The 17,292-nt window shown below is 39.4% G+C and overlaps 1 protein-coding gene across 4 annotated transcripts in view; it reads right to left on the bottom strand.

Annotated features, from left to right (window-relative positions):
* LOC122816834 (tripartite motif-containing protein 54-like) overlaps nucleotides 1-17,292 on the bottom strand; it is a 361,207-nt gene that overhangs the window by 282,062 nt on the left and 61,853 nt on the right. For all 4 annotated transcript variants that reach the window (XM_044089887.1, XM_044089886.1, XM_044089885.1 and 1 more), the window contains exon 4: nucleotides 14,797-14,892. In XM_044089887.1, coding sequence (XP_043945822.1) covers nucleotides 14,797-14,892 — 96 coding nt within the window. The remainder of the gene's footprint in view (nucleotides 1-14,796; nucleotides 14,893-17,292) is intronic.

Here is a 17,292-nt window from a genome sequence, read left to right as displayed (position 1 = left end):
ATTGTATCAAATGCCTTATCCAGGTCAAGATATGCAGTATGCACTGTTTTACTCTTGTCTATTGCCTTGCTGAGCCTCTTAAAGAATTCTTACAGGTTAAGTAGGCATGACTTTCTCCTAACAAAGCCAAATTGTGATGGGTCCATTGTTTGTAGGTTGCCAATGTCCTTGTTTATCACTTCCATGATAATTCATTCCATGGCTCTGTATATTAGGATTGTTACACTGATAGGTCTGTAGTTCCCAGGGTCAGCTGTTGCAGTCCTCCAATCACTTGGAATGTAGCCTGTTTTAAGGCTGCAGGAGAAGAGTGCCTCGAGTTATTCTGATAGGTCATGTTTTAGACAGTCCAGGAGGTAACAGGGGATGCTGTTGGGACCCATGGAGGATGTATCCTTGACTTTAATGAGTGCTAACCGCACCTAGACCCTGCTGATAGCTGGGGGAAGTATGTTGTAAGGGATTTCATCTGGTGCAGCTGGGGGAGTAGCTAAATTTATCAGCTAGTAGGTTTGCTAACCTGATCGGTGTAGGTGTTAGCATTCACCATCAGTTCAGCACCCTGTTGTGTGTTTTTGGATATAGCTGAAGAAGGCCTTCTGATTGTTTTAGCCTGTGAGGCTATCCTGACTTCATAGCTGGCCTTGTTTGACTTAATTAGACCTACTAGTTGCTTGTTTAGTTATATAAGAGAGTGTTGGTCTTTAAGGGAGTTGCTTTTCCTGATTTTGGCTGTGAGTTTTCTTCTTTTATTATATACCTTTAGGTAAGAATTCCATCAGTGGGGTTTGTTTTGGATTTATTTCTGGTAGGTATGGCAACCTCTATGCAGCCATTCACATGTTTGTATAGTGACTCTGTGAATAAATCTGCATATGTAGCTGTGGTCTTGGGGTTGGGGGGAGTCTTGAATTTTGACAAACTGTCACTTCATAGGGTGACGTTTGTCTTTGAATAGTTCCTAAATGTTACTGTTTTAGCTGGATTTTCTTGGCTGAGTTTTACCTCAAATGAAACAGCTTTGTGATCCAACCTCACGAATGAGGAAGTGACATGTGTGGGGACTGAAATGATCCCCTTCTTGGTGAGTACCAGATACAGTATGTTTGATCCTCTGGTTGGAGCATGCACTACCTGTTCCAGAGTGTTTGTGTTAGTGAAAGACAAGAAGTGTTGTGCCTGTGAGCTTGAGGCAGCGAAACATCCAGTCTATAGAGGGGTAGTCAAAGTAACCCATGAATAGAAAGTTTGGTTGGATGGTGAGCACCTCTAGTAGGTTTAGGTATGAGCCATGAGACTCTAGGGGTATAGATGGTGACCTGTAGCTAGTCATGATATAGTGAGGGACCTTACCTGTGGTGACTTGCACATGGATGAGCTCCATGACAGTATTCTGTTTAACTAACCTGTAAGTATGTTTGTTTCTAACATAGATCAAAACTCCTCCTCCTTTGGCACCAGTCTGTGCTGCTGTTGGTCTAAATGTTTGGAAGGTGCAGTAGCATTGCACTTCTGAAGTACTTTCTACAGCTTTAAACCAAGTCTCAGTCATGGCACAGATGTCTACACTCTTCAGAGTGAGGAGGCATTGAAGGGTGTGGAGTTTTTTGTTTAGACTCTGAGAATTCCGCAGAGTAATGCCTTAAGGTTAATTGTAGACTTTTTTGCTATGTTGGTAATGTTGTCTTTTTGGCAGTGCCTAAAAAAGTCTCTAAATGGGTGGATAAAGTTTTAGTCAATATCCAAAAGCCTAGGGGGGACAGGTGCAACCCATCTTTGCAAAGCAATGTGGTCTTTTGACCATGATTGCCCATACAGACAGATATTAGATCCCCATGGAATGACACCAGAAACTAGAACAATTACTAAGATCAATAATGTTTATGTTCATACTGTGGCATCATCCTTAATGAAGGTAAAATGCTGCTCAATGCAAGGCTCATACATATATGTGACACATATTCCAAAAGATCCATTATGTCTCTTTTCATATAGTCCAGTGAGGTATGTCTCAGGTTATTTACACCTACATGGACTACAACAGAATCATATTGGTACCTGGGATGCAGTAACTTGAGTACATGTGTGATATTGGGGATCCTGGCTCCAGATATGCAACTATCTTTTCCTTGTCCAACCAGGTGAGTATGCTGTACAATACAGTCTCCAGTGACAACAATATTAGGTAAAGTATATGCTTGTCCTATGGGCTTTGCACTTGAGGGACCATTAGGTGTAGGCTTATGTGAGATGTTTGGTGTTGCTTTTGGTGTGTACTTTAGTGATTGCTGAGGAGTAGTGTTGCCATGAAAAGGCTTTGAAGGTCTTTCAGATTTGGGAAGGTTTCTTTTAAGTGCCTCAGCATTAGACAATCTAGGCTAATGGTGAACCGTAAGTGTGAGGGAGGTAATGTGGGTATTCCTGACAACCTCATTTTTATGTGACATTTTTGCATCCAAGGAAGTTGTGTATTTACATCTCTTGCATGCTGTGTTATATTCTTTAATGATCTGAGAACATGAGACAATTGCTACATTGCCTTATGATGCCCCGATCTACCAAGTGTCCACAGAGACATTTGGAAACAGCATATCCATGTTGTCTGGTCCTGTAATAGGGCTGGCTGTTTAGATTAAGGATTGGGTTTTAACAGGGGTCTCCTAAGGTAGTTTCTGTAGTCAAAGGCATGATGTTGTATAATGCTAGGATATAGTAGTGCTATTCAATGTGCATGCTAGTTGCTTTAAGCTTTTTATTGCCTTCTGTACATTTTCTGATGAAGTTCTAAACTACGACGGAATGAAAGTGCTCAAAATAAATTTACAGCTTCTTGGGCATTTTCTGTGTCCTCCGTGCCGTATTTATGGAAGTTTATATATTTTTTATTTATGCACAGTGCCACACTGTTTAACAGGTTTTGGATCTAATCCTAACTTTATAGGAAAGTTTTACCGTCCAGGCGTTTGCTAGTATATAGGACACTGCTAACTGCCATAGCCCAGTGAACAGCTCCATGCAGAGAAAAATGCTTGAAAACTGACTCTTATGCCCTCTAGCCAATAAATGACCACACATTGAGCTTCGTGCAGTGCTTCCCAACTCAGAGACACCAAGTCAACACCTTCTGCCACAGGATGTCTGACAGGAATTTCTTAATATAAAGGTACAGCAAAATTAGCTTTCCCATGTAGATTAAACAACAAACAAGTACTAAACAATTAAGTCCCTGGCTAATTCATACTTCTACAAAGAGATTTGGAGGCACACAAACTAGTAAAGGCAACAAACAGAGAAATTACTATTGTTGCCACAAAATTAAATAAATGCTTTAAAACTGCTCAAAACCATCAGTGATCACTGTATAAAGCAAATGCAAGTGCAGTTAATCAGGAAAATATTCTCTTGGATGGCTCTGGAAGCAGTTGAAACACTGGAAAAGTGTTGCAGAGTTCTCTGTAAGTGAACCCTTATTTTTTAATGAAATACAAGCTTGATGTCAGTGAAAGGGATCCTTACATCTTCATCTCTTGACATTTGTCACCTTTTGTATCACCATTCTCCCTGCAGGTGAGATATAGATGGTGGCCAAGTGAGTGGCTGCCTACCTACATAGCTGATATTCATGATGACCACAGAACCAACATATATTCTACAAACTGCCTTTGCCAGTAGTAACAGCTCTTCTCTGACCATACTTCTCAAGCTTTTACAACAAGAATTGTGGACAGAATAATGGGGGAGTCAAAGGTCTAAAATCAAGGACAGATTTGAAACAGTTATTTATTTATATTATTTATTTATTTTGAAGTTTTTAGCCATGTTATAGCATTGATACAATTTGACCTATTTCAGTCAGCATGGGAGTAAACAGATTACAAAAATGACATTATATACAGAATAAATCACAAAATGTAATATATGCATATTATATACAAATAATATTATACACATATTATATACACTATATGCATATTATATACAAATAATATCCACACCTCCATGCTAGTTGCTCAGCATAATGCAGCCGAGGTTATCCAAGTGCAACTAACTCTAGGCAAAACTGCAATCCAAATTGTAGCTTGCTACAGATCACCCACCATGCCCCAGGATTCCCACTCCTCTTTTCTTGATGTATTGGAAGTTATTAGGGTTCAACCAAACACTCTAATAATGGGCGATTTCAACTACCCCACCATTAACTGGGAAAACTACTCATGTACCAACTCCTTCACTCAACGCTTTCTGGAACTGGATCAACTTATCCACACCCCCACCAGGGGCAACAATATCCTAGATCTAGTCATTACCAATATGAGTGACAAGTGTTCCACACCTGAAGTCAACGCCTCATTGGTCCGATCTGACCATAAGCTAATTACCCTAGATATCCACGTCCTGCCTCCACCCCCCATTAAGGAAACCATGGTAAAAAATTTCTCCAAAGCCAACTTCATGCTTCTTAAGACAGAAGTGGTGAACTTCATGACACCCATGCAAATGGACAATACAGTTATGACTACTGAATCCTACACAATTGCACTTTATAAGTACTTAAATGAGTGCATGGATCATGCTATCCCAAACAGAACCAAGATGCTATCCTCCAAAAAAAGGAAGCCAATCTGGTGGCCCCCTACCATAAACAAACTGTACAACAGAAGGAAGAAACTCTTGCAAAAGAGAGTAAAATCCCACGAGTGGAGGAGCTCCCTGGTCAGCCTCAGTAAGAAGCTGCGATCCCTGATAAAATCCTCCAAAGCTAGTTACGAAAACAAAATCACCACTGAATCTAAAGACAACCACAAAGCATTCTATAGCTATGTCAAGAATCTCAATGGCAACACTCAGGTCTGCTCTGAGTTACAGCACAATGGCACTAAATATACAGACCCAACTGATATTGCCAACATCCTGGCAGATAGGTTCAGTGCTAACTTTACCCCCCTCTCACCCCCTAAAGAGCCCATCTCTATACCAGAAGAATGTAAAGTTCCTGTAATCACGGTTGCACAGGTAAAAACCACACTCTCCAAAGCCAAGTACACAGCATCCGTGGGACCAGACAACATCCCAGGCTGCGTTCTACACAAACTACAGAACTAACTGGCACCCCACTTAAGTAGCATGTTCAGTCATAGCCTCACCTCAGGCTTTGTGCCTGCTGAATGGCGCACAGCAACAGTTATCCCACTCCACAAGGGGGGAGCCACCACGGACCCCGGGAACTACCGCCCCATTAGCCTGACGAGCGTGGTCTGCAAGGCCATGGAACGTATCATCATGGAACTTATAAACAAAGACATTGGTAATCTCCAAACTCTGGATTCCACCCAGTTTGGGTTTGTAAAAGGCAGATCATGTCTTCTAAACCTGATAGACTTCTTTGAAGCAGTCACCAAAGCCGTAGACAAGGGTAAGGTGGTTCACACAGCCTATCTAGATCTTGCCAAGGCTTTCAACACCATCCCCCACTCTGGAATTATAGATAAACTCACTAAACTAGGTATAAATCCCTATGTCACAAGATGGGTTGCCAACTGGCTCACTGACAGAACCCACACTGTGAAAGTAGCAGACTCCAAATCTGACTTCAGACCTGTGACAAGTGGAGTACCACAGGGTTCAGTCCTGGGTCCTCTCCTGTTTGGTATCTACTTCTCTGAAGTACAGGCTAACACAGAAGGTCTTTGGCTAATGAAGTTCACAGATGACTGCAAACTAGGAGCCATAATCGAAACTCCTAACGATGTGGACATCCTACAAAAGGGCCTCACTGAGACAGATGCCTTGTGTCAAAGCCATGGCCTCAAGCTCAATGCCAAAAAGTGCACTGTCATCCCCTTTGGTAAAAACTCTGTACCCATGAACTACAACATAGGCGGTAGTATACTTAACACTGAAAGTGTGATAAGAGACCTTGGGATACAGGTGGACAGTAGTCTCTCCTTTGATAATCACATCGCCACAGTAGTCAGGAGATCCTTCTATGTGGCACACCTCATCACAAAAGGTTTCTCATCCAGAAAAAAAGAGGTCATTGTTCCCCTCTACTCATCACTCATTAGACCCATTATAGAGTACAACATCCCATTTGGTATGTACCTCACAAGACATCTACAACAACTGGAAAGGCCGCAGAAATACCTCACAAAGAGGATTACTGACCTCAAACAGATGCCCTACGCAGACCGTCTCAAAAAACTCCAGCTTTACTCTGTTGCATATCGCCTACTCAGAGGTGATCTCTGCCTAACATACAAAGCTATGTCAAACCTAGAGCTGTTGGACATGCTCCACTTAAAGAAATCCCAATCCCTCCGACCTACACACTCTAGGGACCTAAACCTTGTCACCACAATAAACAAAACATGATGGAGGGATAGATTCCTGTCCCACAGACTTCCCATACTCTGGAATAAACTACCTATCTATATCAAACAAAGCTCCTCATTAGCACTCTTCAAGAAAAATCTTCATGATTGGATGGGAAATAGGAAATTTACCCTGGGGATCACCTCTGTGGCTCTGCTCAACAGTGGCACAGGAAAATAATTTTCTTGTGTGGCAAAAGCCAGGGTACTTTTTGGCTAGGCTTGTATAGGCCCCAGGGCCGATAGCCTAGTACCTACCTATGAACCTATGAACCTATGAACAATTAAATAAATAAATTATATTATATTATATTATATACAATATAAATATCAGGGCTGGCTTAAGTGTATAAAGACTATGGTTACATGACATATGCAGAGTGACTGACAAAGCACAATATATAGATGCACTATATACAGAATGGATGTCAGAGTTGGTATGCTGAAAGAGTTACAATGAAAAGTAGAGTCAGAGGTAGGGTAGGAAGACATTAAGTTATAAATATTGCCATTATTGACTTAAAAAGTTAGAATAACAGATTTTGCATTAGCATACTTTTTTCTGAGAGATATGAAGTCTGAAACTGAAATGTCTGTCATTATTTAATGACTTCAACATTCAATAATTTGGTAGAAAACAAAAAAAATTTAATGAAGAGCAGACCAAATATATGAGGCAAAAACCTGGACATGCTAGAAAATTCTGGGTAGTTGAGAGCTATGTCTCTGAAGCACCATTGTGAATCTACACTGAACAGTTTATCGTACACACACAGGATAATGAGAGAAAGAGGTGAACAAGAACAAGGTGCAGATGAATACTAGGGCTACACTTAATACCACCATGTTGGTCAAGTAATGCTTTTCAGTTTTTATGGGTAGTCTTTTATGCCGTCAGCAACACATTCTACCTTTTTATCTGTCACAGATTTGAGAAGTAAAAAAAGATGCCCATCATTCCAACTGCTGCAGTAACCTTTAGGCTAAATGGGTTGTTTCCTACCCAGGAAACAGTAACTGGCTGGTGTCAAAAAGCTGTGGTTCCTCTCACTTCTTCACTCTGAGTGCTGACTGGCTAATCCAATGGAAGGAAATCAGCAGTCAGCATGAAGCCTTCTTCAGTACTTTCTTGCTGTCTCAAGAAGAAGCATCTCTCGGACTTCTCAGGAATAGTACTTGTCCTAGAGCTTAGTTTCTGGCAGATAAGTCCCAGATAAGGAATACCTCCACTCAGAAATTATTGCCATTTTAAGAAAAATAGCAATTTCTCTATTTATTTATTTATTCATTTTATTGTATTTGTTTTTATTTATTTAACATTTGTTTACTGGGAAAGTCCGACTAGACACAGGTCCTTTTTCAGCAGAGGCCCACGAGAAAAGTTCCATGAGTAACAGTGAATTTTAATGCACATATTACAATAATCAATAAAGTAAACAAAATTTAGTATACATAAGAAAATAGAAATTTGTTACATCTTGACAACAAAACCTAGGCTTTGAACATAGCTAGTACTATTTGTAAAGTATGACTTTTGTCAAGATATAAGGTTAAGACAGGTTGGTAGGAATAAAGGATTAAACACTGGGGAAGAAGTTGGATATGGTTAAAAGCTGTATTTTTTTCACAATATCGTAAGTTTCCTTTCAAGAACTTCTAATTGAGACTTGGAGTGTTTACATTAATATTTGATGCTAATTCTGTGAAAGTTGTGTACTGCTTGTGTAAACTTTGAATTTTGTGAAACAGAAAAGTTTATTGGGAATGGACAGGAAATTGTCTGTCAGTCAAATGCTTATGCTAACTACTTGACAACCTACCTGCCATTTTTGAGTCTGTCAATGTATATTCAAGTGCTTGAACAGTACTGACTGGGAAATTATGTTCTACTTTTATTTTTTAGAACCTAAGGGACTAAAAAAAGTGATATGAGCGTATATGTTCTGTTTGTGAACACTCAGTGACAACTTACCTTTCGATGGACACATTTCAGCAAGGCATACCGCTTTTAGTGCTTCTTCTCCAGTTACAGCATGGATACTTATTCTGTTCCATCTGTCTCTTCTCCCACAGTACCTAGAAATAAAAAAAAAAAATCACTTACCAAGGAGTCCTTGCCATTGTCATGGACAGTCTATGCCTGTGCTGATATTGGGTAAACCTGCAGTGGCCATTGGTTGTTACACAGACCATTCACTTTTCTTTCTGGCTGTTTCTGTCATATACTTTTCGTGACATTCACATCCTGTTCAGCTTTTACAGTATTCAATATAACCATGGGAGAACCATATTCTCCGTGTCTATGAGGCAAGAGAGCATTAGATCAGGCAAAAGATTCTCCTTCAAGACATCCATCTTCTGCTAGAAATCCTATTAAGTAAAAGCAAAAGTTAAACACTGTTCTTCTGATGAAGTTATTACTATTAAAAAAAGAGGAGTTCCTTACCTTGGCTAGACAGGCATTACAGGCAGAAAATCCTGGCATGAAGAAGCCTTTATAGATGGGCATTCCCTGTCAAATTATTGCTGAGGAAACAGGGACTGATGATTCTGATTTTGGCAGAGATGGGGTTCCTTTTCCTGGAGATTTCCAAGCCCAACTCTCTGTGAAGAATTCTTTAATTCTTATCCACCTTTGATCGCATTTTCATTTAATCAGACCATTGCCAAGATGACTGAGGTATTTTTATGAAAACAAATATGTTCTCCCTGAACTGAGGAGATGATATGATATGTATAAATGTGTATACACCATTGCACTCCCATCCCTCCTATATTGCCAGTTCAGGAGAATGTGTTGAATGCTGCCTGTAATCATTCTGATACCCAGCCATCAGTCCCTAAAGAAGCAGATAAGTTTTATAAGGTACCTCAGGCCGATACATTTCTTTTCTCTCACCTTACATCAGACCCTGCTGCCATTTCCACTGTGTCTCATACTGGCAACAAACTGGTGTTCAATATCAATCCTTCTCCTGGTGATTAGGATGGTAAAATGTTACACCATATAGATAAGAATTTTTTTTCTACTTTAGCCTTCAGAGTTCTGAATTACCAGGCATACATATGGAAATGTATACTATGTCATATGGACAGTCTGAGTGAATTAGCTCCTACTCTTCCTACAGAAGAAAGCTCTTTCCTGAACCAAACTGTTTGTAACCTTTCTCAAGTATTTAAACATGCTTTGGAAAGTGGGTATGATTGTGCAAATACCATGTCTAGAATCCCTGCTACTGTTACAGTGTTGAGGTTTGCTTGAGTATATAACCAAAAGTTTGTTGATAAGTTAAAGTATGAAATCTTGGAGTCAGCTTTAAATAAGGACATATTGTTTGGCTCTTATATTACACAGATTCTCAAACAATATGATGAAAGAGGGAAATTAATTCATGGCGTATCCAAGATGTTCCATGTACCACACTGCAAAACTTATAGACCTCCATCTTACACTAAGAATTCAAATAAACAAAACCAGTTCTCGTCCAAAAACAAAATGCAAAAAAAAGAGAGAGACAGAAAGAGAGAGAGAGAGATGTTTTGAGGGTAGAAACAATAAAAATCAAAGGTCCTTCAGAAAAAGGAACAGACCAACAGAGCAGAATGACTATGTCAGTATTTCATACCCTCGTCCCTCTCTCCGAACCAAAATCTTTTCTAATCTCTCCCATAAACTGACCCTCAACATTTCCATTTGGCAAAAGATTGCCTTAGACTTCTGGGTGTTAAAAGTAATACAGGAGGGCCACAGATGATACTGGATACTGAAATATCTTTTCAGGGAAATAACTTCCCACCCTGGAAACCAAGCAGAATTTTTCCTCCGGTTCTATAGTCTTTACACACTCAGGGACCCATAGAACCCGTACCTTTAACTGAAAGAGGCAAAGGCTTCTTTCCAGCATGTTTCTGGTACCAAAGAAAGAGGCCTTTTGGAAACTATTTCTAGATCTTTCATATCTAAGCGTTTACATGTTCCAAAGTTCAAAATGCTGGCCTTACAGAACCTGTTACATCTCATTCCTCACCAGAGTTATTTGGTAACTGCACACCTAAAAGATTCTTACTACAATATTCCTATGCTTATGCCATAGGCTTCTGGAAATTTCTAAGGTTCTCTGTTTTTGGGTCAGATATGCATTAGCCTTTGGTTTATCTACATCTCCTAGGGTATTCACAAAATGTCTAGACCCAGCCATAGCTTTTTGCAGACTGAATGACATTCACATCTTTCCTTATTTAGATGCCTTGTTTACCTTTCAGAGGCTTACCTAAATGTCATAAGGCATTAACAGGGTTTATGTTTCCTTTGACCAGTCTGGGCTTCCAGATAAATAGTGCAAGATCCTACTTAATAGCATTTCACATGATTGTGTTTCAGGGATGCCTTGTAGATTCTTCTCTCCAAAAGAACTTTTTAACAGACAATAAGATGGATCTTTGTCCAGATTTTATTTACTGAGCTTATTCAGTCAGTCTCAGACTTCTTTAAGAGAATTTCTCAGGATCCTAGAGCTCATGGCTTCTATGATTCTCATGACACCTTTAGCCAGATATCACATTGACTCAGCATTTGCATTCTCTAAAAAATTTAATTCCAGTTTTTGCCTTTATGAAAAGAGAACTGCTTTGATAAGGCAACAGCTACAACTAAACCTAGGTAATTCTCTTTCTATCCTCATATCTAAGGCCAGCCTGTCACTACAGACACATCAGATTTTACTTGGAGAGCAGTTTCCAGAGTGGTAAAAGTGCAAGCACTATGCAATCCTTCAAACAGATTATCAACTTAAAAAAATGTAAAAAAAAGAGATGCTTGCTGTGATCCATGCCTTGAAGTCTTTATATCAACATTGATCCCCAGGACCTCTCCAAGTGATTACAGACCATTCCACAGTCATTTGGTATATAAACAAGCAGGGCGGTACAAGGTTGTGCACCCTAGGTAGGGTGACAATAATAGCTTGAGAGTTAGCTCTTCAAAACTCCTTAAACCTCCAAGCATCTTACATTCTGTCAGAGCAAAATCTAGGGCAGACAAACTGAACAGGATGAGGGCAGACTGTCACAAATGGAAACTGAATGAGGGAGTCCTCTAGGAATTGATCCAGTTGTGGGGAAATATCTCAACTAGATCTATCTGCCTGCTTTCAAAACAGACAGACAAGTTTTGTTCCATGGCTCCCTGCAAGCAAGTCTGGACAACAGATCTATTTTCATTCCTTTGGAAGGGAATTTTCCTTTATGATTTTCTAGCCTTTTCACTGATTTCCATAGTAATTAAGAAGATTCTAAAAATAATTGCGGTGACCCCTTTTTGGTCCATGGAACAGTGGTTCTGGTTCTTCCTTTTAATGGAATTGGCCGACAGTAATTACTACAAGCTTCCTCAAAGAGTGGATCTATTCACACAAGACAAAGGGAGTTTGATACACCCTAGTTATCAATCAACTTCAACTAACTTCCTGGATGATTCAGTTTTAGTACCTTTTTGACACCTATTTCATGATAGCATGCAGCAGGTACTAAAGGAGGAAGAAAGCTTGCTACTGGAAAATCCTATATTGGTAAGTGGAATCAGCTTTCTAGCTAGTGCCTAGCCAATAACCAGGGGCCCGTCAAGGATTGTGTACCACTGGTGCTCAAATATTTGTGTGAGTTACTTTCCTTTGGCCTTGTTTATTCCTATATAAGGTTCATCTTGCATCCATTTCAGCATGTTTGCCTATGGATCCCCCTCTTTCTTGTTTGTTTGTTGTCAAACAGTTCCTAAAAGGGGTTTTAACCCTGAGAACATACCTCTCAGCTGTCCAGATTTTCACAGAATGTCTAGACGTTTGCCTTGTATCTTTGGTCATTTTCTCATAAAATTTATGGTTTTCTGGCAAATCACTGAGGATTGAAGTCACTAAATAAAGATGTACAAGTACATTTACGTTTTAGGTGTCAAATCCTTCGGAAAATGCATGTTAACACAAAACTCATTATGTTATCAACTTTCTAAGTTTATAAGAGCAATATTTAAAATCTGTCCCTATTTTTGGGTCTTTGTCCCCTCCTCACCCATTATTGTAAGCTTTGTCCAGAGTTCTTTCATTAAGAAGTTTAGAGGTATGACAGGTTACTCCTCCTTGTTAGCTCATCTATGTGCTGGAGAGATCGACCTTTTAAACCTGCTCATCAATCTGATTTAAGGTTCCTGCCCTGCAAGAATGTACTCATCATTGTGTGGCATCTGCAATAGGAGTACCTAAGTTACAAGCTCTCACGATGGGTGAATCCTAGCTGATTTTCCATAGGAATAAGATATTTTTAAGAATAAACCCTTCATTCATCCCCATAGTGGCTTCAGAGTTTACTTTGAATCAAGCCATCAATCTCCCAGTTTTTGACCCAGAACCTAAAAAACATAAAAAACAGATTCTGTGTACTCTGGACTTGTATAGACAGCTCAGATACTATCTTGACAGAGCTAAGCCCTTTAGAAAAGCTGATCACTTATTTATTTCTTATCAAGGAGCAAAAAAAAAAAAAAAAGAAAAAACAACACTATGTATCTAAACTGATAGTTTCCAGGTGGCTATCATCAGCTATTGTTTTTTGTCATTCCCACCATAGCAAATTCATTCCATGCAGTATCAGGGCACATTCCTCTAGAGCCTTGTCTTCTTCAATGTCATACTGGAATGGGATAGACTCTAGATGTACTCTAGAGGTAGCTACATGGTCTTCTGTATGTATTTTTACAAAGCATTGCAAGCTGGATTAATTTGCTAGGTCCAGGTCAAACTTTGCTTGGACCATTCTCTAGGGGCTCCTGGATCCATATCTGTTCTCTGCCCAGGATGGATAGCCTTTGGTATTCGACCTATATAGCCTAAGGGCTACTGCAACAGTGGGAATGATGATAATAATACAGTTGTGCAAGTTGCAATTACCCATAACAGTTGGGATATAAAGTTGGGATGTGCTTAGTTTCTACTTTATATGTTCTATTGTTAATTTTACTTAATTATTTCAGGATGTTAGGCTCTTCTCTCATTACATAGACAGCAAAGTCCTGAAGAAAGCTTCATTCTGACTGTTGATTTCCCAACATGGAATCAGTCAATCAGCAGTCAGAGTGAAACAGTGTGGGGGAGCAAAGTTTTTTCAAGCTGGTCGGTCATTGTTTCCTGGGCAGGATATAGCCCATATTGTCTAAGGGCTATTGCAGCAGTGAACAATTCAAACTTCTGCTGTTATACAAGTGAAACATACACAACTGCTCTTTCCCTTACACAAAGCGGGACAGCATGAGTAGTCTATGCTAAAAAAGTCACTGCTAAATTCACTTATATTTTTGTGGAAGACTCAGCTTAAATATAGTAAAGGCCAGCTCACCTCATTTCGATTATAATGAAAAATTTTATAAAATATTGCATTTATTTATTATATTTTCTGAACTGAAACAGAACACTATCTGTGACTACCGTTTTCAGACTCAGACTGAGAGTAAGTCTGGTTAAGTGACTTGCTCAGTCACACAGCAGAATGAAGGAAGCTGACAGAATCAAGCAATCATTTAGAGTTAGAAGCTTATTATTAGCTCATAGCCTTAATCCTTGACACTAACTGCCAGACAAACTATAACAATATGATAATAAATGTTTTAAGATATTCTGGTATTCTATTGTGCTAGGACATTCATCTCTTTTAGGTAAGAGAACTCTTGAGTAATATTTCTGTAAGATGACTGACTGAAAGTTTGAGTTGTCTAATAATTCAACGGAAAAAAATAGCATAATTAAATATGAATCTGAAGAGTAACATTTTATAGGTTCATAGATGTATACTAGGCTAATGGCCTCTAGAGTCCTTATAAGCCTAGCTGTGCAGCTCAAATGTGACTCACAAATTTGATTTATATAGGGGTGATTTACTGACTGCCTCTGTCTATCAGAGACATAGGTGCCAGACCAGGGTTGAATTTCCAATTACTCACCCAGTGGTTCAAGTTGCACTTAAATATGGAGGAACTCTGCTTCACATAGATGGGGAGCCTGTTCCAGAGAATGGGAATTCTCTGAGAAACATATCTGTTTCTCCAACATGTCCTATTTATTTCACAAGCAAAATAAAATTTTTAATCTTGTAGTTCTTATGATGTTTGTTTTGCAAATGTGCAAAACATTCAGAATCAACAAAATAAATATTTGAAGGTGTAAACAATTCACAAAACAAACTTGTTTATTATGATGCATATTTCTGTACTGCAAGTAAAAATATTTTATATTAACCCAAGTGATTTTCTTCCGGAAACACCTCACACAGCTGTTTATCAGCTGCAGATCCTTCCAAGTTTCTAACTTATTATTTTCATATTTTTCATGCATGTGAATAAGTCACTGTTGACATCAACTAATGCATCATTTTATAACAGTACCTCAATTTGCTTGTGAGTTTCCTTCAGTCTTGACATGGCATCTTGAATTTTGTCATTCGATGCTACCAACAATTCAATACCATTCCTTAGGTCTGCCTAAAGAGACAGAAAATGTGCAGTGTTGGAAGATAATATATTCATTGAATGTACACTTTAATTAACATGCCTTATAAGACACTGCATAATATGTGACAATACTGATGCAAAATGAAATGATACATACGATTAAAAGGGTCTTCACAAAAAAATTTGCATAACTTGTCAAAAATATGTGAGATTAGATAAAATGCACTGAAATCCAGAGTAATTTATCTTGGGAAAATGGAATCAATAACAAATTGTAAGAAATAATGTATCAAAAGTGAAAGCAATTTGATTCATAGTATCAGAAGACCTTAAAGAAAGAAAATGAGGGAGTAGAAACAGAAAGCTATTATCCCTGTACAGGAGCTGTAGCAGTTTTCACTTCTGGAGCCCCACATTCAATTCTGACAGCCTCATCTTGATAAAGCTATTGAAAATGTTGAGACATTTCAGAGTAAAGCATCAAAATGTTGCTGACTTCATGAGTTAAATCAGGAGATACTAAAGGAATTGATATGTTTATACTTGAGGAAAGGAGGCAACTGAGACAAGATAGAACCTTTTAAGCCTTTTCATTATTTGACAGAGTCCACCACAATAGCAAATTTTAAAATAACAGATACCTGTGAAGTACAGAATACAATTTGAAAATTGAAATGTGATGCCTCAAGAATATTAGGAAATGGCATTTCACATATGGGGGGATGCACTGCACAATCTCCATAAAATGGTTGTGAGTTCAGAATTTTGATGGAATTTAATACTGTGTGGGATATGTGTAGGACAAGTCATGGAGTGAATGGAAAAGATTATGTCATCACATATGACAATACATAATTTATTCATGAAAGTAAAAGGGGATCATACTTTTTAGTGGCCCAAATAAATCTACTCAGGATACTGTCAATGAGTTCTATGATACCATTAACTATTACTTCATGAAGCAAGTGTATGAGCTGCCTCTGACACCTCTATCAATCCTGTGAACAGCTGCCACTGTGCATGGAGTTTACCTGGCAAGCAGGGAGTGGAAGTAGATTGCCAGTCCTTTCTTCTGCATCTCACACACTCATCTAGGGGCAATTTAAATACACCATATAAACACACAAAGGGCACTCCTGCCAAGAATTGAACCAGAGAACCTCTTGCTGAGATGTAGTCTCTGCACAGAGGACACTCGAGCCAATAACTAAACCAGAGAAAGTCTTGCTGGGCAGTAATAATGCTATAGGTTCATAGGTTCATAGGTAGATACTAGGCTATCTGCCCTAGGGCATTTATAAGCCTAGCCAGAGTGTATTTGGCTTCCGCCTCCCTATTAGATTAGCCTACTGTGCCTCTGTAAAGTAGGTCACAGAAGGTACCCTTTTAAGATTAGTTTACTGTGCCTCTGTCTAGCAGGGACACAGAAGAGATCCCAGGGGTGAATTTGCGATTTCCCATCCACGCATCCAGATTTCGCTTGAAGAGGGTCAGCGAGGGGCTATGTCTAACATGAATTGGGATTCTATTCCAGACTGAGGGGAGCCTCTGGGAAATGAATCTGTCCCTCCAGCATGTCCTATTTATTTTTGTGCTGAGGTTTAGGTCCCTGGAGTCTGTAGCTCTAAGGGACTTGGAGTTTTTGAGGTGGAGCATATCCATTAATTCTGGGTTTGACATGGCTTTGTACGTCAGGCATAGATCACCTCTGAGTAGGCGGTAAGCAACTGAGTAGAGCTGGAGTTTCTTTAGTCGAGCTGCATAAGACATCTGTTTGTAGCCCATGATCCTCTTGGCGAGGTACTTTTGGGGTCTCTCCAGTTGCTGCTGGTGTCGGGTAAGGTACATCCCAAAAGGGGCATTGTATTCAATTATGGGCCTGATGAGTGACGAGTAGAGGGGCACAATGACCTCTCTTGATCTAGATGCGAACCCTTTTGTGATAAGGTGGGCTATATAGATGGTCTTTCTAACCACTTTGGCAACGTGATTATCAAAGGAGAGATTACTATCTACATTGGTCCTCAAATCTCTAATTACTTCTTCCGTACTTAATGGATTACCACCTATGTGGTAATTTGTGGGCACCTTGTTTTTCCCAAAGGGAATAACTATGCACTTTTTAGCATTTAGCTTGAGGCTGTGGCTCTGGCACCAAGCATCCATCTCTGTGAGACCCTTTTGGAGGATGCTTGTGTCAGCTGGAGATTCAATTATGGCCCCCAGTTTGCAGTCATCTGCAAACTTTGTCAGCCATAATCCCCCCGTGTTAGCCTGAACCTCAGAGAAGTATATACCGAACAAAAGAGGTCCCAGAACTGAGCCCTGTGGGATGCCACTTGTAAATGGTTTGGATTCGGACATGGCACCTGTGATTCTGACCATGTGGGTTCTATCTCTGAGCCAGTTTGCAACCCATCTTGTGATATA

This window comes from Protopterus annectens, chromosome 12.part0 (genome assembly GCF_019279795.1).
Source record: "Protopterus annectens isolate FY-2018-M chromosome 12.part0, PAN1.0, whole genome shotgun sequence".
NCBI lineage: Eukaryota > Metazoa > Chordata > Ceratodontiformes > Protopteridae > Protopterus > Protopterus annectens.
This window is presented reverse-complemented; position numbering and strand designations above follow the sequence as displayed.